Genomic DNA, 23,010 nt, shown 5'->3' with positions numbered 1-23,010 from the left:
CCTTACCCATGGCTGATTATGAAACTGGGACACCAACCTACGTCTTCTGGTCCTGAGTTCAGAGCTACTTTTGCTACTCACATTGCTTCTCATGTCAGGGTGGCACATGGTGCTTCTGGATGTCGGTTCATATTTGCAGCTAGAGGGACGCTGTGTGAAACAGGAATCTCTTGCTGATGGAGCCCGAGATTTAGAACCTGATTTGAGAAGGAGCTAGCTGTTAGAAAGAAAAGCTTGCCTTGATGCCCCACATTAGAACCTGCCAGAACTGGGGGCAAAGAGGAGAAGAAGGCACCTCAGTGAGTAAGAGTTCCTCATGTTTCCAAGCCAGACTTCCTGGCTCTAAAAAACTTCCTAGCAGCGTGAACCCAAAGTTGAAGTTTCTAGATTTGAACAGGGTTAAAAAACAACCCAACTCTGTGGCTGCTTCTTCAGAGGCTCCATTGGAGTGAAAAATCTGGATATAGTGCCAAGTTCTCTGAGGGGTGCCCAGACATTCTGGGTTTGTAGCAGACACTGCGGGTGTCCTGTCCTTATCTTCTTGCAGTCACTCACACACCCTCACACTCAGGGCTCCTGCAGAGCTGTGTGTGATGGCACCCCAGCTGCCTACGAGGTTGACCTGCTCATCAAGACAAATCAGAGAGCCCCAATATAGGCAAGAAGCCTAATTAAAGCAGATGCATTTCACTTTGCTCTTCTAAGCACGTGTAGTTTTTGAAAATTGCCTGTAAATCATATATTGGTATATTGAATTCCACTTTGCTATTAAAATTGTCTTTATTAAAAATAGAAACTTAAAGAATTAGAGAGATTTCTTTTGGGAAAATATTTGCTCCAAGACATAAGATCACATTTAAAGAATGAAGCCAATCTTCAGAAATCAGACTCTTGATAATAATAGTCATGATGGTTTCATATCTGTTGCACTGTTTGGCCCTCTTATTATTGAGGTACTGAGGAGAAAAGAGAGGCCTAAGATATGTGGCATGTGACTTGCCTAAGATCACATACCTTGGCAGTGGTAAAGTGTTTCTAGGCAAACTGTACTCAGGGCTGGAGGCTCTGGGAAGATTCCTCAGGCCCTGGGCTTTGACAGCTGACCTGTGACTGCTGTGAATCCCAGCCAGTTTGGCAGAAGTATTTCATCAAGTTCAACTGGTTATGAGGGGCTCCCATGAACTTCCCAGGGTGGATGTGATATTGCCAAGCCCAAGGTCAACAGGACAAAGTTGGTTAGCTGTGAAGGAACTGCCACAATGGGACTACAGTCTTTGCTCAGGCTCCATCCAGTCCTCAATGTCTTCTGCTGTTTCTGGGCACCTCTACCTCATTCCCACAAGTAAACACATTCTGCAGCTTAACCCAGCCTGCCCTAGAATCTGGGCCTCACTTTGCTTCTCCTGGTGGAAAGAGAAAGAAAGGGAACACATTGATGCCCATTTAACTTACTACCATCTGAAGATGATTCTGGGAAACAGTTGGTTCCTTTTATGTGTTTATTAAGTATTAAGCTCCTACTGTGGGCTAGACCTTGCAGTAGGCACATGCAAAATTGCTATCAGCTAGTGTCAAAGCAGGAAGACTTTCAGATGGTATCAAAAACCACAACCAAAACTAACCTAAAAACCAAGTCACCTAAAATCTACATGTAAATGTCTCCACTTGCTCCTCCAAACTTTATGCCCTCAAGTCTGCCTTTGTAATTCAATTTAAACCAGACTTCTCTGGTAGAGCTGGTTTGTTAGGAAGGCACAGTAAGTACGGTATAATTCACTTTACCATAAACCACCTTCTGAGAGTCTGGGACCTGCCCAGGGCCTTTCCATTGGACTACTTTTACCTATCCAGAAAAAAATCCTTGTTATTTGGTTAGAAGCAATCATAATGTATAAAATAAACACAAAATATTAATGCACCTTACCAAAGCTTATTTTCCTAACACAGTACCAGCTTTAAGAAAAAAAAATCAAAGTGGCATTTTAAGTATACAGGGCATACTGGGTTAAATAGATATTTGGTTTTATCATTTCTCTGCCCCCATTGCAAAACACCATATGCTGTAACATTTGGATCCACAGACAGTATGGTTTGACCCACCTTAGTTTGAACTTACATTTTAGGAGTTGTGAAAATCTTGTGCGATTCCTCTTGCCTTTTCTCACTCTTTGACTTGACAACTGATATACAGGCAAAGCAAGATGAGAGATGTTCCAGTCCCTAGCACAAAGCAAGTGAAATGGGTGGGCCTCATGCACTCACTATCAACAGCTCTGCCATCATTTTATTGCTTTTTAATGCAGCTTAGAGTTGGCTCCTTGGTTGCTCATGCTCCCATTTCCTAACCCTTTGTGGTCATTGCTAACTTTCCTGATGGAATTCATTGATCTGGGCTCAAGGCTGGGGAAGACAGAAATCACTAGATAAAAATCTTACAGGGATTGTGCTGGGACAAATGGTTTTTGTTGGGTCTTGGAGGGATTGAAGGTTCACCTAAAATGAGTTGTTAGGCACTGTGTATTGAGATAGTTCCATCATTGGTGAACTCTATTGGGCATATTTTCTGCACTTTCCTGTGCATTGTAGTTTGGTTTACTATTTGGATTTGGTACTCTCAACTTACATTCATTTAGTTGTCATTTACCGAAGGTATTATCAATTTGGTTTCTCTTTATCTTCCAGAGTGGAAGAGTTTCATGTCTTTATGTGCTATTCAGGAGGACAAAATCCACTCCTTTCCTTCTGTATTACATCTAGTATAGCTAACCATGTCACCCACCTTGGGCACCTGTTTTGCACCTGTATGTATTTGATTTTACAATCCTTAATCCAGTCTCCAGAGCTTGTTGGTCTCAGGGCTGGAGTCCTGGCTTCACCATTTGCTACCTGTGTGATGATGGACAAGTTACTTACCCTCTCTAGGCCTCAGTTTTCTCATATCTAAGATGAGGATAAGAATAGCACCTAGCTCTTGAGGTTGTTTTGAAAGTTAAATGTGGTAATCTACATAAACTGCTTAGCATGGCATCTGACACACAGTCAGATCTCTGTAAAGGTTAGATATTATTATTAACCACTATTCCACTTAACTACTCCTCAGAAAGTGGTGTTCAGTAACAAGGAACATTTTCTAGGGTCAGCCTAAATTGCAACCTAGGCCATTGGAACTATTGGCCACGAAAGCACAACAGTGTATTGTAATAAGCAATAGAATATGTGGCTCTGACATTAGACTAACATCCCTTCTATATAGGGACCTTGGGCAAATTAACCTCTTTCTGACTCAGTTTCTTCTTTTAAAAAATAAGCATGATAATAGCAGCCACTTCATAATATTGTGATGAGGAGAAAATGAGTTAATGCATGTAAAGTGTTTAAGCTATTAACTCAACAAATATTACCCATTACTGAAAACATCAGAGTGTGCCACCTGCTAAGTAAGTGCTTCTGGCGAGATAAAGTTAGAGTATTTCAAATTGGATTGTCATGAAAAATTTGGAAAATTTGAAAGCTAAAACTCTTGCTTTCATTTCCTACTGCCTCAATTCTCTGTATTCTGAATTTGCTCCCTGTATCCCCCTAAAATTGCATTTGCAAAAGCCGATCTTCAAGTTACATCCAATGCCCGCTCTGCCTCATCTTCTATGGGAAACAAGAATTTTAGAGGTCAGGTAGCCTAACACTATCAATTCTCAAAAGAGGAAGCTGAGGCCAAGAGAAGTCCTGTGAATTTCTCACAGCTCATTTTTGACAGACCAAGAATTACCCACTTTACTGGGTTATTTACTAAGTGACAGTGAGTCTATATCTCTTTTGACAAGTGAGGTGGGGGCATGGAATTCGGCATGTGGTTGGTGTAAGAACTCCCCTCTCTCCTCTTTAACCTTACTTAATAAGACCCTGGCACAGTTGATATTTTAAGAGGGCTACTCTGTTTTCCCAGAGGGAGCTAGGGACGGTGACCCTCTGTAGCATGCAGACCTTGTTTCCTGAGGGGTAATGTTTCCCTTCCCTGTGACTTGTCCCTTGGGGGCTGTGTTCTGATTTTCCTGCTGAGCCACTTGTTGCCTTGGGCTGGCTGCCGTGCTTGGCAGATTTTAGTGAGGGCTCTGATAGATGCCAGGAGGTGAGGGGAAGGGCTCTGGGTGGACTCCATCATTGGACAAGCAGACTTAGTGATGGAGGAGCCTTCCCCTGAGGAAGTTTTGGATCAGAAGTCCAACTGATAAGTTTTTCCAGAATTGAGTAACCCAGAAGCAGTGCCGAAAGGATCTTACCTCTCTTGTTGCTTTTTGTATTGATTTTAAAAGAAATTCTCAGAGGCAGTTCCACATTGTACTGGAAGCACAGCTATATCCACAATAGATTTAGATATATGTGACATGAATTGCTTTAGAAATAACATTTGAGGAGCGGGGTGAGAGGAAGGAAGAGAGGGTCTTAAAAAATATCCCTATCAAAATATTTTCTTTCTTCTAAGTATTGAAAAGACACAATATAACCCTTTCTTCTTTCAAATGATCTCATAGCTATTTGTTGAGGGGAAATACCAAATGTTTATTATTTTTTTTGAAGGAGCTTCTTCGGTCCTGATGATTCATGTTGATATCATTTTCCTCCTGACTACAGAGGCTCTGAGACAAAGCTACACCTCAAGTGATATGCCAGGGTCAGAACAATTCCCGTCCTGAAGGAGGGTGTGCGACCTTCTTTATCCCTCCTTCACAGACGTCCTTGAGCCCTTGAGACGGATGTGAGTGAGTTTTTCAGTCCTCATGCAAAACAACCATCTAAACATAACAGATGACATCAGCTTGGGCTTTTCAATTCCTGGATGGCAGCAGTGTGTTAATCCAGCCTTCATCCTGGATTTCATAAACCAAAACAAGAGAGCCTGGCAGGAGGACAGCGCTGCTGCTGGGTTGAGGAAATTGATGACGGGAAAGCATGCGGGCAACCCAGTGTATAAAACTCATAAACGTGTAGGCAGAGGCTCAGCTACCAGTTTGGACGGCTGCTTCCCACCAGCAAAGACCACGACTGGGGAGCCGAGCCGGAGGCAGCTGGGAAACATGAAGAGCGTCTTGCTGCTGACCACGCTCCTCGTGCCTGCACACCTGGTGGCCGCCTGGAGCAACAATTATGCGGTGGATTGCCCTCAACAGTGTGACAGCAGTGAGTGCAAAAGCAGCCCGCGCTGCAAGAGGACAGTGCTCGACGACTGTGGCTGCTGCCGGGTGTGCGCTGCAGGGCGGGGAGAAACTTGCTACCGCACAGTCTCAGGCATGGATGGCATGAAGTGTGGCCCGGGGCTGAGGTGTCAGCCTTCTAATGGGGAGGATCCTTTTGGTGAAGAGTTTGGTATCTGCAAAGGTAAAGAGTGACCCCTTACCTCTCCCCTCCCGGGGCATGCTGAGAGCTTTTAGCCAGCTTGGGAGGTGAGGTGGCTTTGCTCCTCAAGAGTAAGAGGGAAAAGGCAGGTGGATTCTTGACAAGTCACCACACAGGTATTGTCATATGTAGAGACAGAAGGATAGCTGCAAGTAGCAACTGAAACCAGTGTGCAGGAAGGCACAGAAAGAAGTGTGGCATTTTACTCGTTGCCTTAGGAGATCGCAAAAAGAAAGTTACAATGGAAGATTGTGTTGGCTCCTTTTCTGGAAAACTTTAGAAACTTGACAGGTAATCTGTTAAGGATGGCTTAGGTGCTCTCTCCTCTGCGAGGCAGCGATTACAAAGGTCTGCACTAGATAACCTCTTGGAATGGTTTCTAGCCCCCTGATTTAGTGATTCTTTGATCTTGAAAGTGTCCAGAGGATGGAGGGCCACTCTCAAGATCAAATATTTCTGATAAACACAAATGCACTTTATGGAATAGAGTGAGCTTAAGTCATCTAACAAAATAACTCATTCTTCAAAGAGGGACCCCTGAAGCATAAAACAAACCTCATCTGACTTTATAAAGGTTTTGGTCATCTGGAAAAATAGCAGATGGTGTTAAGACAGGAAAAATAACAGAGAAAAATATAAACTGGAAGTCTGTAAAGAATGAGGTTGACCACTTGCACATTTAAAGAAAAACTTCGTCAGGTTGAAATTTTAGCTAAATAATATAGTTAAGTATTTGTAGAATTTATTTTTAAACATAGCAACTAGTTTAAAACATTTAACATTTTAAAAATGTTTAGAATAAAAAGAATGATGATTTAAAAATACTCGACGTATAGATATCTCATGATCTTATTATGAAGAGCTATTATTAAGAAGCAACACATGCTATAACCCCATCCATCAGTTGTATAATACAAGGAAGCTTTCAAAATTATAAAAAGGACTGAGAAATTTCTAAATAATATTTGTTTTATGTATTTAATACATTTTTTATGAATGATGTTTATCCAGTATTGTGCTAATCTCATTAATTCTCCTACTTCTTAGACATATAATGTATAAATTAATCATCTTTTAATTTGCAAGACATACAAAATTAAAAAAACAAATTCTTAAAGTATTAGGAGAGTTTTATTTTTTGCTTAGTTTATTTTTGTTTATATACAATAAGAAATAGAATATTGAGAAAATATTTTGTTTGGTGAACACATATGCATGTTTCTTTCAACTGAATAGGATCTGTATATTTTGTAAATTATGGGGCTTATTGACCAAGAAAACAGTACTTCACATAAGGAAATTAGGGAGGAAGTGGTTAACACAATCATACTTATGATATAGCATGTATATGCAGTGGATTGCTTTTTCTCTTGGCATAATATGCCTTTGTACATGTGATTGTAAGTGTACATTACATATGGGCAAAGAAACAAGCTGTGTGGCATCTGGAGTCTTTAGCACTGTAGTATTCTATTGAATGATCAAGATACTAAAAAGATATTTAAGATTGCTCTTTTTGGCTTTCTTCAGGTTGCTGATGAATCTAGTTTTAAGCATTTTTCTCTCTGGAAATAGGAGACTTTGTGAGCCTTAGCAACTCAATATAGAGATAATACATTTTGCAATCATCTCCCTTCTTCAGCTTTTTAAAAGAACATCCACATGAAAACTGTAAACTTCAGCTGCGTATCCAAATGTTTTCTAAATATTCAGATGTCTGTGAACATCTTGCCCAGATTAACAATCAGCAGCCAACACATATTTAATGAACACTTACTATCTGCCCAGCACTGTTCAGTACATCAGGGGATACACTAGAAGTATCTCTGGGAATTTGGCTAAAGTTTTAGTTTTCAATATCACTGCAGGCACAGTCAAATCCTAATCCCGTGTGCTTTTCTGGAAGAGGCCTTTTCAGGATCCCTTTTTAAGATCTCTTCTTCCCAGCAAAAAGAACAGTGTTCAAAACCAGGTTCCTCTGTGATCTGAACCATATTGAAAAGAGCACTCATAGATCTCTTTAAAAAAAGATATCTCATTGATGATCTACTTGGTCAGTCAGTGGAGTATTAGACTGCTAGAGACTCAGATGGCTCACAATTTGTTCTTTACCCACCTGTGATTGTACATTTACAAGGTATTTTCACAACAAGAGAATATGCTGTATCTATTCTGCTGGCCTTTAAAGGTTGGTTAGTCTACTGAGATGCTGTTTATCCTAAAAACAGCATTTTAAATAATTTTATGCATTTCAAATAAATGACTTTGTCCTCTTTATTTCAATGTAGGATGTTTTGGCATAAGTGTAAGCACTGGAGCTCTAAAAGCTTCTAATTCTTGGTAGGTGTACAGACCCTCAGGGTGTATAAGCCCTGAGCTTTCTTGCTCATTTAGCATCTTGCATGTTAGCCTTGCAGAGGATTTTACTAGGGAGCCCTCTTAACTACTGAGGGAGTCAGGCAAGTTGTATGACATGCCGTTTCGACAAATAAGGAACTTGGTAAGTGTTGGAGCAGATGGAAGATTGATTGCTTCATGGTGAGCTAGGATGATAGCTCTCTCCCTGGTTAGTTTGAAGCCCTTTCCTATACACTTAAAATAGTAAATTATCTGTGAATACAGGAGATTCAAAGATAGCATCACATTTTAAAAACTCTTTGAAGAGCTGATGCATATATGTCTGTTCAATTTCCCACCTTTGCTGAGCTGTTACAGAGGTCATTTGTGAGAATTTATTGGTATCTAAGCAGAACATCACCAGAATGAAGACTGGTCCAAGGAGACTGGCTGTGTGTAGCTGTCTTCAACTTAACTTTACATCACGACACTAAGCCCGAGGCATCCATTATCTGTTCTTAATGTGTGATTTCATATTTATGACTCAAAGTTTCAACTTTCAAATCCTGGGTTTGGAGAATTGGATTTTATTTTACAGTCAAGATTCATGAGGTTGGTTCAAATCGCAAGGCTATGCACCCAGGGCTGTTAGGATGGAGACGTATTTACAACAAGCAGCCTCCTCTCCAACCTTTCCTTTGTCCCCAGACTGTCCCTACGGCACCTTCGGGATGGATTGCAGAGAGACCTGCAACTGCCAGTCGGGCATCTGTGACAGGGGGACGGGAAAATGCCTGAAATTCCCCTTCTTCCAATATTCAGTAACCAAGTCTTCCAACAGATTTGTCTCTCTCACAGGTAAGCACTGATTCTGGTATAAGCATTGGAAGAACAGTCTTATTTCAGTGTGAATAACTTAGAAAATATCTGTGAGTAGAATAAGATGTGGATTGGAATGATTTTATTTCCTTTGCTTTACTCAGGGGAACGGTGGGTGGTAGCTGAGTTTGGTTGCTGTTTTCTAAAAAGAGCCCATCAACAATTTTGAGGTTTACACACAATTTCTCATAAAGTTTACCTGGTTTAAATATGATTTATAGAAGGATAAATATGATTGATTACCAAAAATCTGTAATAAAAAATAACCAACTGAGATATACAAAGTTCTTTAAATTATTCAGTGATCTGTTTTATATATGTACTAGACAAAACTATTTATCTCCCAACTTCACATGGAAAAAGTACTGTGAGGAATTTATTGGATAAGCTTTAAGAGTCAAGATAGAAAATATAGAACGTTTCTTTTTTTTAACCAAATGAAAGCATTTAAATGGAATAATTCCAAGTGTGTGTTTTTATGGATTTTGGAGAGGATAAGAAATAGTATCTGTGATTGAAATTTTGGAAATGAATGAAACTGTAGTAATACGTGCTGTTTGTTAGTCCGTGTGTATTTCTTATGCAGGTGTTAGAATGTGAGGAATACACAACCTATGAAATGGTGCTATGTACATATTTGTTTATTTTGTTGAATAGATGGCCAGTACAGGAGAGTTCCATTAAACTGAAAGTAGCTCATTTAAAGCAACATGCATCACTAAAGCTTAGGCCTCCATTGCGCAGAATGGCGACTGTAATTAATAATTATTATATATTTCAAAATTGGTAAAATAATAAATTTTAAATGTTCCCATCACAAAAAATAAGTATGTGAGGTGATGGATATGCTACTTAGTTTGATTTCATCATTCCACAGTGGAGATATATATCAAAGTATCATATTGTACCCTAAATATATACAATTATTATTTATCAATTAAAAACTATATTTAAAATTATAATAAATAAATAAATTATAAGCCCAACATGTAGTCACAGAGATGGCTAGTATCAACAAACTATATGCTTTTTTCCCACCACAACTATAAATAACAATTCAAGTCCATTTTATTTAGTTTTTGTTTTTGGTCTTTTGCATTTCAAGTTAATAAAATATAAACTATTTGGCAAAAGTTCTTGTTTTCTAATTTTACCTCCTTCTTACATATGGGTCAACTAAACACATTAGAATGAAGCGGAAATATTATGCTTTTAAGTGAATTATTAGTTTTAAGTATGGTGATGCCCATAACAATACTTATATTATAGGTTACACAAAAATATTTCCACATCAAAGTTAGGCATTGAGATTCTTATCAGAAATATTTGAAAAAAGCAGCCAGTTTCTTTCTTTTCTGACCTAGGGTATTTCCTTTCATTAGCTAAAGATGCAACCAGCAAAAGATGATTTTTAGTGTGATCTTGGTAAACCTTAGTCAGGTTCAGGATGGAGAGCAGGATACCCTAAAGACCTCTTGGAGAGGCTGCCTAGGGGCCTTTGTAGTCTACATGTGTCTTTGAGACTACATGAGACTTCCAGGTTCATGCGCTGGAGTTTACAGGAGAAGGCTTGGGCTTCACTCCTGACACAGGCTTCACATCACCTCTGCACAAACCTGTTTGGGCCCAGCCTTTGAGAACAGGCTAAATGGCTGCAAGCTTCACCAGCACTAGGACCCCCAGAGCACGAGCTTGTCTTCTCCACCTTTCCACCTGCTGGCTACAGCACTCTTGTCAAATGTGCTTCCTGTCCCCAGTGTTCCACTTGTTCTTTTTTTTGGCAGTGAGCTTCCCAAGTTGGGAATTCACAAGTAAGTTTTTGTGTAGGAGGGTCTTGGGGGAGTAAGATCTGGAATGTTTCATGGACTTACACACATTCGTCTGCTGGGCCACGCTAATCTTCTTAAAGCATTCCATATCAGAATGTGCACTGCCAAAGCAAGCACACCTCACTACTCCTTGAAGCAGAAAATTTCATTTTAGCAAATTTCAAATGTTACAAACTTTTCTCATATGTAGAGTGAGAAGTGTCTTTATGAACGTTCTACCCATTGGTCTGCCTTTTGCCTTCTGGATGCAGCAAAAGTTAATCTGTCTTTCATACCAGTTAGTGTAAGAATCTAACTTGAGACCTGTTTGTACAACATTTGCCTATTCCATAAGTATTTATTAAGTGCCTACTATGTGGCAAGCACTGTCCTAAGTGGTGGAGATATAGCAATGAGCAAAATAAAGTCCCTACCTTTGTGAAGCTGGAATTCTAGTGGTGGAGTGAAATAATACACAGGAAAAAAAGACAAATGCATGTAGAAGATAATGTCAGGTGATGATAGGTATACAAAGATAAGTAATTCAAGGGGTGCTATTGTATATAGAGGTGCTCACTGATATAGAGCAGTGAATACAGTTAGCATGGAATCTTAAATTGATTAAAGATTTCATTGTAAATTCCATGTAAAACAAAAATAAAGCAAAACTATGTTGTCTTTGAGCTATAGATGTTTGGACATGATTTGTATTGCATCTACTTTCAGAGCATGACATGGCATCTGGAGATGGCAATGTTGTGAGAGAAGAAGTCGTGAAAGAGAATGCTGCTGGGTCTCCCGTAATGAGGAAATGGTTAAATCCACGCTGATCCCGGCTGCGATTTCTGAGAGAAGGCTCTATTTTCGTGATTGTTCAACACACAGCCAAAATTTTAGGAACTTTCTCGATTATAGCATAAGGACATGTAATTTTCGAAGACCAAATGTGATGCATGGTGGATCCAGACAACAAAAAGTAGGCTACTTACAATCCATGACATCCATATGACTGAACACTTGTATGTATTTGTTAAATATTTGAATGCATATAGATTTGTTAATTGTGTGTGTATAGTAACACTGAAGAACTAAAAATGCAGTTTAGGTAATCTTACATGGAGACAGGTCAACCAAAGAGGGAGCTGGGCAAAGCTGAAGACCACAGTGAGCCCATTAGTTCTTTGACTTTGATGTACATTAATGTTGGGATATGGAATGAAGAGTTAAGAGCAGGAGAAGATGGGGAGGGGGTTGGGAAATATAATATTTAGCCCTTCCTTGGTAGGTAGCTTCTCTAGAATTTAATTGTGCATTTTTTTTTTTGGCTTTGGGAAAAGTCAAAATAGAATAACCAGAAAACCCCTGAAGGAAGTAAGATGTTTCAAGCTTACGGAAATTTGAGTAACAAACAACTTTGAACTGAGGGCAATTTCAAAAGGCTGCTGATGTATTTCCCAGGTTACCTGTATCTGAAGGACGGTTCTGGGGCAGAGGAAACACATACACTTCCATAAATGGCTTTAACGTATGCCACCTCAGAGATAAATCTAAGAAGTATTTTACCCACTGGTGGTTTGTGTGTGTATGAAGGTAAATATTTATATATTTTTATAAATAAATGTGTTAGTGCAAGTCATCCTCCCTACCCATATTTATCATCCTCTTGAGGAAAGAAGTCTAGTATTATTTGTTTAAAATGGTTAGAATAAAGCTATGACTCTATAAGGTTTTCAAACATCTGAGGCATGATAAATTTATTATCAGTAATTAGAGTAATAATAACCTTAATAAGCATAAGAAAAATAGAGTCACTCTGGATTTCAAAAATGTCAAAAAATGAGCAACAGAGGGTCCTTATTTAAACATAAGTGCTGTGACTTAGGTGAATTTTCAATTTAAAGTAGAAAATCAGTTTTTAGGAGGTTTGGAAAAGAAGAGTCAATTTTCAGCAGAAAACATGTCAACTTTAAAATATAGTTTATTTTCATATTTTTTTCTTTTAAACTTGGTTGGTAAGTGGAATTAGGAGTATATTTGAAAGAATCTTAGCACAAACAGGACTGTTGTACTAGATGTTGTTAGGAAATATCTCAGAAGTATTTTATTTGAAGTGAAGAACTTATTTAAGAATTATTTCAGTATTTACCTGTATTTTATTCTTGAAGTTGGCCAACGGAGTTGTGAATGTGTGTGGGAAGGCCTTTGAATGTAAAGCTGCATAAGCTGTTAGGTTTTGTTTTAAAAGGACAAATTTATTATTGTTCAATAAAAAAGAACAAGATACAGCTTCTCTGTGTTGATTTGTGATTTTGTTAAATTGCTAAATGTTATTTTAACAGTTCATTCAATAAATAAGAACTCTCATGCATGTTAAAGGACAAGCTCTTCAACAGAATTTTCTGCTCTGGATAAGCCTCTTCTATCAAAACAGGGGGTCAGGATATTTGCCTCTCTGCCTCACATTTTTGGTCTACTCATTTTTTAGAGCTTCCTAAAAGTAGGTCCCAATATATTAACTCATTCTGCAAAACAACAACAAAAGGTAAACACTTCTGTTGGCATCATTAGTTAGATGCAGAGCTAAGGCTTGAAATAACCATTTCTATTTTGCTACCTGGATGGCTCTTGAGGTCCTAGACTTAGAGCATTTTTTCTTCTTTGTGTTCTCTTCCTGGATTTTGACATTTTCAATGGTAGAAACTTTGCCGTTAAACAGCTACTGAGTGCTCCTTTGCACTCTTCCATGTTCTGTGAGGAAACCCCTTATAATTAAATCTCAATCAGTTGTTAGCTGTTTTACTGAAGATTACAGCTCTAAAAATGTGGAACAATTTTTACTTTTATCAGTTTAGGTTTCTCATTCATAATTAATACTAGCATTTTATTTTCATATATTTTTAAATATTTTTGAAGGTGGTTGCTTTTTAGAAAACATAGCCAAAGACAAACCTTTCAGGACCTATGAAAGAAGAGAGTATTTTACAACTTTGAAGCTTGAGTATCGTATTCAAGAACAGTCTATGTTCATTCAGCCTTGTGGGCAAATTATGGAAACATTTTAGGTGAATTGATAAAAATGCTTAAAAAAAGTCTATATAAGAAAAAATCCTGTTTGCTTGAATTAATATATTTTGTAAGATGGTAGAAATTTGGTGTGAATGAGATACAAAGTTACATGAATGTCAGATATTTACATTTTTATTAACTGAAAATCTCTACTTTCATCTATGGGCAATAGTTTGAGGCTACTCTGGCAGGGAGTGAGGTTATTTAAAGATCTGCCCTCTTGGTTTGAAGCCTGGGCCACAGTCCAAATGCTTCTTTGAGGAAGTGTGGAAAAAGAGCTAGACTGGAGCAGGACTGGCCTCTGTTTCTGGCTCTGCAGTAACCACCTGTGCAACCACGGGCCATAAAATCAGATGAAAGTGGGCCCATTTGCTCTGAGTGGCAGGCATGTTTTCTAGCTGCCTAGCTTTTTGGTACTGGGGGCTCTTCATGGTTTTCACCCCAAAAGCTAGTACCTGTCTATCCCAAATTGCTCTGTAGTCTTACAACTAATCTTCATAGCAGTGGTCTCTAAAATCTTGGATCTGTACACCCCTGACTGCATACTTTGCTAGTGCAAAATTTTTTTGAGCATGTAATTTCAAACTATATACACACTATCATATTAATATATTGTGTTCATTATAAAACATACACTCAAACTAGACATTTTTAAAATGAAGAGATAAGAGATATAAATAGAAGTTTTGAAATTTTCTTCCCACACTTCAATGGACCATTCCAGAAAACATTTGGGAAACAAGAAAATTCCATAGATCAATGGGTCCAATCTCATTTGATATTGGAGAGAAACTAAGCTGAGGCATAATAAATATTTCTGGAATGAATGGATGATTGGATGAATGAATGGGTGGATAGGTAGATAGATGAAGGTAGGAAAGATGGACGGGAAGAGGGATGGATGGCTATTGGATGAATGGATGACTGAAGGGATGGTTGGTGGAAGGATGGATGAATGAACTAATAAAGGGATGGATGGGTGAGTGAATGAATAAAAGGATGGATGGGTGAAGGAATTAATAAATAAAGCATGTAACAGGCCCTGTGTCTTCACCACAGCAGCAGCTGCTCAAGAAGACAGCCTTTCCTTCTCTTTCACCTGTCAGATCCCCGTCTGCCCAGCTACTTATCCTTCCTGTTGGGTTGTGAGGCGATTGAAAATGTTGGGGGCCTACACAGTTAGTGAATCTGACAAATAGGGCTGTTCAAAGCAACAAAGACAGGAAGTGCTTCTCCCTTAGCCATTGGGGATATCACCAGTGGTAGCAAAAAGGGTAAGGTAATTCTCATAGTCAGACCAGGTTGTCATTTCCTGTGAAAGGCAGTTTGGGAGGACTGCCTTTGCATCCTGCATTTTATTCCCTCTTTCATCCTGGTCTCCCTAGGATTAACGAATCTATAGATGTCATTCAACACCATACAGAAATTTAGAGGGAGAAGTGATTATTTCTGATTTCCCATCAGTTATCCTACTCATTAAACTGAGAGCTAGCATTAAAAGGGTGCCTGACATAGGGTAGTGGTTCTCAAACTTTAGCATGCATCAGAATCACCTGAAAGCCCTGCTGAAATACATATTGCTGATTCAGTAGGTTTGAGGTGGGGTCGAAGATTTCCCATTTTAACAAGTGCAGGTGGTGCAGATGCTGCTAATCTAGGGATTTATGTTTTGAGATATGAGAAAATCTAGATTTGTCTAGAAAGGAGATAAACCAAGGGGTGATCAAAACTAATCATTGTTGGCCTTATGAAAGAATGCATTGCAATATATCATAACTAGCTGGTATACTTAACTTTTTTGAAAACTCTTATTTTAGAGGAGGAGGCAGGGTCTTGCCCTGTTGCCCAGGCTGGAGTGCAGTGGCACAATAATAGCTCATGCTAACTTCAAACTCCTGAGTTCAAGTGATCCTTCGCCATCAGCCTCCTGAGTAGCTCGGACTACAGGCACACACCACCACATCTAGCTGATTAAAAAAAATTTTTTTTGTAGAGACGGGGTCTTATTATGTTGCCCAGGCTAGTCTTGAATGCTTGGCTTCAAATGATCCTCTTGCCTCGATCTCCCAAATCACTGGGATTGCAGGCATGAACCACTATGTCTGGCCTGTTTGAAGATTCTTAACTGTTTAAGCTGCTGAGAAGTCAGAGAAACTTTAAGCTAAACTGTGGGAACTTTGTGGGGACAAATAGAGGAAGAACACAAAAGAGGGATGGAAGTAGAAGAACCAGAGACTTGGGAAGTAATGAAGTAATATAGTCTCGTAGAAAAAAAGACATTCAAGAAAAGTGAATGGTGTCATGTGTCATGGAGAGAAAAGGCAGAACCAGAGCCCTTAGGTAGTCCCTTGTGACCACAGTGGAGCAGTGTCCATGGGGAGATTGGGTGAAAGCCAGACAAGGGTGTGAATGCTGCATGGGAGGTGAGCACTTTTTCAGAAGGTTGTCTGGGAAGGACAAAGGTTTAGTTTGCAATTAGAGAGAAAATGGAGTTACAAAGGGAGTTTCTTTCTGTTCACCCCAAAGCCCCACCCCCATGGTTAGAGAGACACCATTCTAAGGTCAGGACCATCAGTCAGAAATGAAGATAGAGACTTTCTGTAAGTGATGATATAGTTTGATTTGCTTACTTGAATTGGTTTATAAAATTCCACTTATATCGACTTTTGAGACATAACACTCACAAAATAGATGCATTTATACACTTCCCAGCCCCTGAGAGAATATAGGCATGCATGGCAATGTCTTATTGGACTCCAGAAGGAGGCCCCAAGGAAGTCTAGTCTAAACCTTTTATTTTACAGATGAAACATCTAGATCCAAATAAATTCAGTGATAAATTCTTGTGCATGGTGGTGAAAACTCTACTAATTAACATTGTCCCACATTTAGCCATTTAATTTTTAAAAATGAAAATATTAAAAATTTTTAGTTTATGTATTCTATACCTTAAAATATACATATATATGTAGGCTTTAAAAAGTATACATTCTATTTTTTTTTTTTTTTTGAGACAGAGTCACACTCCATCACCCAGGCTGGAGTGCAGTGGCACGATCTTGGCTCACTGCAACCTCCGTCTCCTGGGTTCAAGCGATTCTCGTGCCTCAGCCTCCCAAGTAGCTGGGAATACAGGAACGTGCCACCATGTCTGGCTAATTTTTGTGTTTTTGTAGAGATGGGGTTTTGCCATGTTGGTCAGGCTGGTCTTGAACTCCTGACCTCCAGTGATCTGCCCGTCTCGGTTTTTCAAAGGGCTGGGATTACAGGCATGAGCCACTACACTCAGCCCAAAAAGTGTACATTCTTTTGTGTAGAAATTCCACTTCCATGATTTTATTCTAAGGAAATACTTTGTTAAAGTGTGCATAAATGTATATACAATAAAAGTTACAACATTTTTATAGTATTGAAAAATTGCTATTGGCAAATAATCTGAGAAGGTCATTGGTAGAGCATTGGTTAAAAAAAAGACAGTATAGCTAATAATTGAATACAATTTAGATATTGAAAATGATGAGGTACATATATCATGATTGATGATGTACAATGTGTTAATTCCAAAGCAGAGAGAGACCATATACTGGATTCTGGTCATTGGTCAGGTAGTGTGGCTGCCAGAAGGAGTGCACATCATCTTTCTTGACTACACCACAATCAGAGTGTGGACTCCTAGATTTTCATGACTCCCCTCTCCCTAATTTGAGAGCAGCTGTTTTTTTAAAGTAATGCTTTTATCAGATTTCCCTAAAACGTTCACCTTAATATTCATGGAAATAACAATTCTCTTGCATTGCTAGCTTACTGATGTATGTAATATTTAATTAAGTTATATAACAGTGATAACGGCACAAACAGGTTTGAGAACAAATGCAGCAGACAGTATGCTTTTAAAATTTTTTTAATGGATACATAGTATTTGTATATTTTTATGGGGTGCTTGTGATATTTTGCTACATGAGTAGGAAGTGCAATAATCAAGTCAGGGAATTTAGGGTATTCATCATCTTGAGTGTTGGGTGCATGTGATATTTTGCTACATGCGTAGAAAGTGTAATGACCGAGTCAGAGTATTTAGGGTATTCATCATCCCGAGTGTTTATCATACTTATATGTTGGGAACATTTCAAATCCTCTCTTCTAGCTATTTTGAAATATACAATACATGATTGTTAACTGCAGTCACCCTACTCTGCTATCCAACATTAGGGCTTATTTCTTCTGTCTAACTCTATGTTTGTACCCATTAACTGACCTCACTCTTTGTCCCTACCACTTGCTCCCAACCATTCCTAGCCTCTCATTCTACTCTCTATTTCCATGAGATCAACTTTTTTTTTTTTGCTCCCACTTATGAGTCAGAACATGCAATATTTGTCTTTATGTGCCTGGTTTATTTCACTTAATATAATTTATAAGCTGTTGGTAAGAATATAAATTTGTATGGCCATTACAGAAAACAGCATGGACATTTCTCAAAAAACTGAAAATAGAACTACCATATGATCCAGCAATTCCACTACTGGGTATTTATTTATCCAAAGGAAAGGAAATCAAAGGAAAATATATCAAAGCGATACCTGCATCCCAATGTTTGTTACAGCACTGTTCACAATAGCAAAGATACGGAATTAACCTAAGTGTCCATCAACGAATGAATGGATAAATAAAATGTGATATATAATGTGTATATGTAGTATATATAATGATATATATCATGGTATATAATGATATATATCATGATATATGTAATATATAATATATATGCGTATATTATATACATATATATAATGTGTATATATAATGGAATACCACTCAGCTATACAAAGAATGAATTCTGTCATTAACATCGACATGGATGGAACTGGAGGGCACTATGTTAAGTGAAATAAGTCAGGAACAGAAGGACAAATATCACATGTTCTCATTCATATGTGGGAGCTAAAAAAAAGTTAATCTCTTGGTATGTTTTTAATTCAACAGTGGTAGTGCAAGTAACAGGTACATCCTGGGTGGGGCGGGGTTGGGGGGTGGTGCCAGCCTGGTCCATCAGTGTACTCCATGTCGATGCTTTTGTGTTTTGCGGGGAGAGAATGGACACGGTTGGTGATTTCAGTGAGATGATTAAGTGAGGTTTGCCTAAAAGCACTTCTACTGTATATTAAACAAAAAAAGGTAAGTTACAATGCCATATGAATTGTCTTATTTTTGTGAAAAAATATTTAAATGGATATAAATCCAGGTGTTATCAGTGACACTTATTTTATTCTTTATATTTTTAGCTGTTTTCTGAAATTTTTGCAGTTACTTTTATAATTAGGAAAAAATGGAGCTCTGTCCAGTTTTTGAAAATGTAGATTGCAACGTGAAAACAAGCCAGTGGCTTACTACACAAAACGTGACTTAAGAACATAAGCCTATATTTCAGTAGTTTTGAGATGTATTTTTTCATCTTGGCACATTGTTAGATATGGAAATAGAATTTCAAATTAAGTAAATGTAGAGAATTCTAGTTTTCTAGTAAATGCTAGAAAGGCTACAAAGAACATGTGCATACATTGCAACTCTCTTCTGGAAAATATCCTTGGTTCAACAGAAGCAATGCCTGTGAATCCTTAGATTCTCTGGACCAAAGTACACATTTTAAATTACAATGTACCTTCCGCACCTATGCGCAGAAAAGCTATCTGCTTCAGTGGGTGACCCAGGCTACCAGGGTTTTAAAAGTATTTCCTGACACCTGCGAAGTTGGTAAATATTTCCTGTTTCTGTTGTGTCTAGAGAAAACAGGAATTAACAACTTGGAAGCAATTATTAAACACACATCGTGAATGACCTCTCCTAGACAGTTCCCACTATATGAGGTTCCCATTTTCTTAAAATCTATCGTAACATATTTCTCCTAAGGGAGAAAAATAATTGTCATAATAATCGAATAGTTGATTGAGTGGTGGAAGATGAACCTTATACCCAGGAGGAATGGTACCTATGTTAGTTGTGAGACGTGTGGACTTTAAATATAAATCCAATTGTAAGTTTTCCAAAGTAAGCAAAACCGACTAAGAGAGCAACAGATATCCTATTGATGGCTCTGAGCTAACTACACATAATTAGCCTATTTAAAAAATATTTTTGATCATCTTAAAGTACTGTGGAAGGACAAGGACTCTAGCATTTTTGAGTCAGAGGGAGGCAGGATTCACCCACTACACTACTCAGTAGCTATTGGCCTCAGATGGGTTACTCAACCACGATGCCTCTCAGTGTGTTGTGTGTGAAGTGTGGGTAATGGCTCATGTGCAAAGTTGTAAGAATCTTTGCACATGTTCTAGGTATGCCAGTGAATTCTAACACTGTGTCTGCCATATCCTAAGCTTTCCAATAGATGGCAGATAATTTGTGTTATTATAAAAGCCAACCTCATTTTTTTTGTATTTTAAGTGTTCAATAATTTGCCACAAGACTGAAATATTTAAAATATTTTACATTTTCTATTCAAGAAGACTAGATAAAAGGATTGAAAAAAATCTACTAACTTCTTAGCAAACTTGAAGATATCCATAAAAATAAAATTGCAATGAGTGAAATTCAATTAATATCATCTGAAACTCTCACAATCCTACAAAAGAAGTGACTATTTTTAAAGAACAAATAATAGCGTTCTATTTAAATCTCCACACAATTATTAGCATGCTCTTGAGAAAAAAAAAAGGCACAATGCTTTAGGAGAATGCAAGGGACCCCTACAGATGTGGCACACTTCCCTGTGTGTTATTTTTAGTCTTCTATTCCTGCCTTTTATTTTGGGACTTGGCCCGCTTCCTTTGTGGTTTTGCCTTAACTTGCTCATACCTTTCTTTCTTATATAATGCATTTTAAGCTACCCTTTTATTTTTTTTTCACCTCTCAAAGGAAATTCAAGGAATGTTGGCCAGTTCAGGAACTCCTGCTAGTCTTGGCACCAGTAAAGTTCTTGGTTTGAAAACAACCTAGGAAATCCAGGATCGTGGTTGACTTTCCAGTTATTTAATGCATCAGAGCTGCTGACAGATCTGAGACTGGAGAGATGTAGATTTTGAATACCATTTCATGAAATTGTTTTATGGCTTATAGAAACTAGAAGAATTTGAAAATGGACTCTTTTTAATAGATTGATATAAAAGCAATATCCAGTTTTAAAAATTAGGAGAAAGTCGAGTAAGCCTAGTTCAGGGCTATTTAATCTTTTACCAGTTAGCACTTAGTCAGACAGTCTTGGTGGAGGAACATTTATTCTGCACTATGTCAATGGAAGCAGAGTAAGAAGATGAAAAGTTATGGTTCCATCTTTAAGAAGCCCTGTAGAGAAGCTGTGGAGATGGAACATAGAAAACTGGAATAGCTGTAGAGACGAAACAAGGAATACTGAAAGGCAAAGGTGCATAGTTTAATCATGTGTGGTAGTTTATGGTTCTTTGGATGCAAGTAAAACAAAACAAAAAAGTGAAAAAACTCTGACTAACTTCAACAACAATGTAATTTATTGGTAGGTATAGAATGCCTCCCAAAATGGTAACAAAAACAAAAACAAAAACAAACAAAAAAACCACCCATTGAATCAACTGGTTTGGTGAGTACAGGGCAGCATGAGAGGTGCAGGTAGCAGAGCTGATAGATATTTTTGCCAGATTGTTGCCGCTGAGATAAAGAACTACAGTTGCTTTCTTTGTGTTCCAGTGCTGCTCCATTGCTCCAAGGCTCTTTGAAGCTCCTCTTTGGGTTAACCTCAGGCCTGGTGGCCCATTTTAGTGAATAGCTCAACTGTGACAAATATTCTTCCTTGCAGATGGATTTCATTTTTGGATGTAGTCTAAACCACTTAGAGTCCTGTCTGGCCAATGAGATGTTCATTAACTTGGGCAGTACTGTTTTGGTGAAAACCGAGATGTATGTAGGGGAGGAAAATAATTTTCTGTCTACCCTGTATAGTTCCTGGCTGGGACTCTCTGTGACAAAAGACAGATCAATAACAGAAAAACAAACAGCAGTTCAATAACATGTATACATGGGAGATAACCCAGAAAAGTGAGTACATTTTTGGAGTAGATCTCAAAGAGGTGTCTTAGACTTCAGGCTGAAATACCATCGTTTGCTAAACAAGGAAAGAAGAGTGTGGGGAAAGACCCGGTGAAGATGAGATGGCCAGGAAAGGCACTGTAAAACGAGGGCTTGTTTTGCAGAGGTAAATTGATGCCTTCTCCGTTGATTATGCGTCTCTAGTGATTTAGCTGTATTTCTCTTCCTGGCACAGAGACAGAAAGACACCCTAACAAATGCAGACTTTCCTTGTAGATGTAAATTTCTCTTGTAAAAATAGGGCAAATTTTCAGAGCTACTCCTGTGTCGGCTGTTTTCCAAAATAACCAGCTCAAAATAATCCTTGTGCCAAAGAGGCATATTTAGGGTGATATATTCTGGTCTTCTACAGTAATCTTTTGGGGTGGCATGCCCTGAACCCCATCATGTATATATAAGATGATAATTAGGAGTAGAATTTAGGCAGGAAGGAGTGCCTTGGGGGACCAAGAAACTTGCCCTGTGGTTTTGCGGAGTTAGGAAATAGGGGCCCGCCTGAAGTCACCTGTGTTAATGGCAGTTTTGGAAGAAGCACCAGTGTGTTCCTCAAGTGTCTTTGGAGTTGGATGAAGCTCTTCCATGGATGGAGCGGGGGCATAGATGGAACCAGTGTCGGGGGAAGGGCTGGGCCATCAGGGGATGTTGGGGGAAGCAGTCACCCTTCGGCTGCCCCTTTACTTGTCTCAGCATCTGACCAGTGATTTTTTAAAACTGAAATGATTTATTTGGTGTCAAAGACAAAAATATTGTTATTCACAATTGCCTTAAGACAAAATTGTCTTTTAAAAGACTTACTTAATATCTATGATTTTCTCTTCTTTCTCTTGAAGTATATTTTTAAAAACTCTCTTCCTGTCAAACCCACCTAAATGGCTGCAACTTATGCTCAAACAGGACAGACAACATATAAATATATACATATTGAGAAAGAGATTGATAAAATAAAGGTGATAAAACATTAAGATTTAAAGAATCCGTACAAACGGTATATGGGTCATTTTTTCCTTTCTATTTTTGAAGTTTTTCTCTCTTTCTGAAATTAAGTCAAACTAAATGTTAGAAAATGATTGTTGATATTTTGTTCACCCATTCCATGCTGCTTCCTTTTCCTCCTTGTCTTTACATTAAGTATGTCGATATAACACCTGTGAAAAACTTTGAAAAGATGCTACTCCTAGGAAATATGCTTGGAATGGTGCTGCCCCCTTGCTCCATGTCCTGTAGTTTGAAGGAGGCCCTACATACGCCATGCCCCATCCCTGAGTCTGCGTGGGAGCAGTGACACCCAGAAGCGGCAGGAAAGGCCGAGGTCTGCCTCATTAAGGTGCCAGAACACCTGCTTTTGCAGGTGGAAGTGAAGCAGCACCTAGGAGGACCATGTCAAGACTGGAAACCATCATTCTCAGCAAACTAT

General features: G+C 38.5%; 1 protein-coding gene across 1 annotated transcript; it reads left to right on the top strand.

The window, feature by feature from the left end:
• Positions 1-4,610: 4,610 nt before the first annotated feature.
• ESM1 (endothelial cell specific molecule 1) lies at positions 4,611-12,701 on the top strand. The gene is made up of 3 exons (XM_054487936.2): positions 4,611-5,373; positions 8,437-8,586; positions 11,142-12,701. Exons 1-3 carry the CDS (start codon positions 4,776-4,778, stop codon positions 11,243-11,245), a joined length of 852 nt encoding a protein of 283 aa, XP_054343911.2. The 5' UTR covers positions 4,611-4,775; the 3' UTR covers positions 11,246-12,701.
• The last annotated feature ends 10,309 nt before the right edge of the window (positions 12,702-23,010 follow it).

This window comes from Pongo pygmaeus, chromosome 4 (assembly GCF_028885625.2).
Source record: "Pongo pygmaeus isolate AG05252 chromosome 4, NHGRI_mPonPyg2-v2.0_pri, whole genome shotgun sequence".
NCBI classification, from domain to species: domain Eukaryota; kingdom Metazoa; phylum Chordata; class Mammalia; order Primates; family Hominidae; genus Pongo; species Pongo pygmaeus.
The sequence above is the reverse complement of the archived record's forward strand: the minus strand, read 5'-3'. Positions and strand labels throughout refer to the sequence as shown.

What these genes read in the sequence shown, in the direction of transcription:
- ESM1 (XM_054487936.2), top strand. Translation starts at nt 4,776, where the DNA reads ATGCAAAACAACCATCTAAACATAACAGATGACATCAGCTTGGGCTTT. An exon ending in AGAGTTTGGTATCTGCAAAG is followed by an intron (nt 5,374 to 8,436) that starts GTAAAGAGTGAC and finishes CTTTGTCCCCAG; the next exon opens with ACTGTCCCTACGGCACCTTC. An exon ending in CAGATTTGTCTCTCTCACAG is followed by an intron (nt 8,587 to 11,141) that starts GTAAGCACTGAT and finishes ATCTACTTTCAG; the next exon opens with AGCATGACATGGCATCTGGA.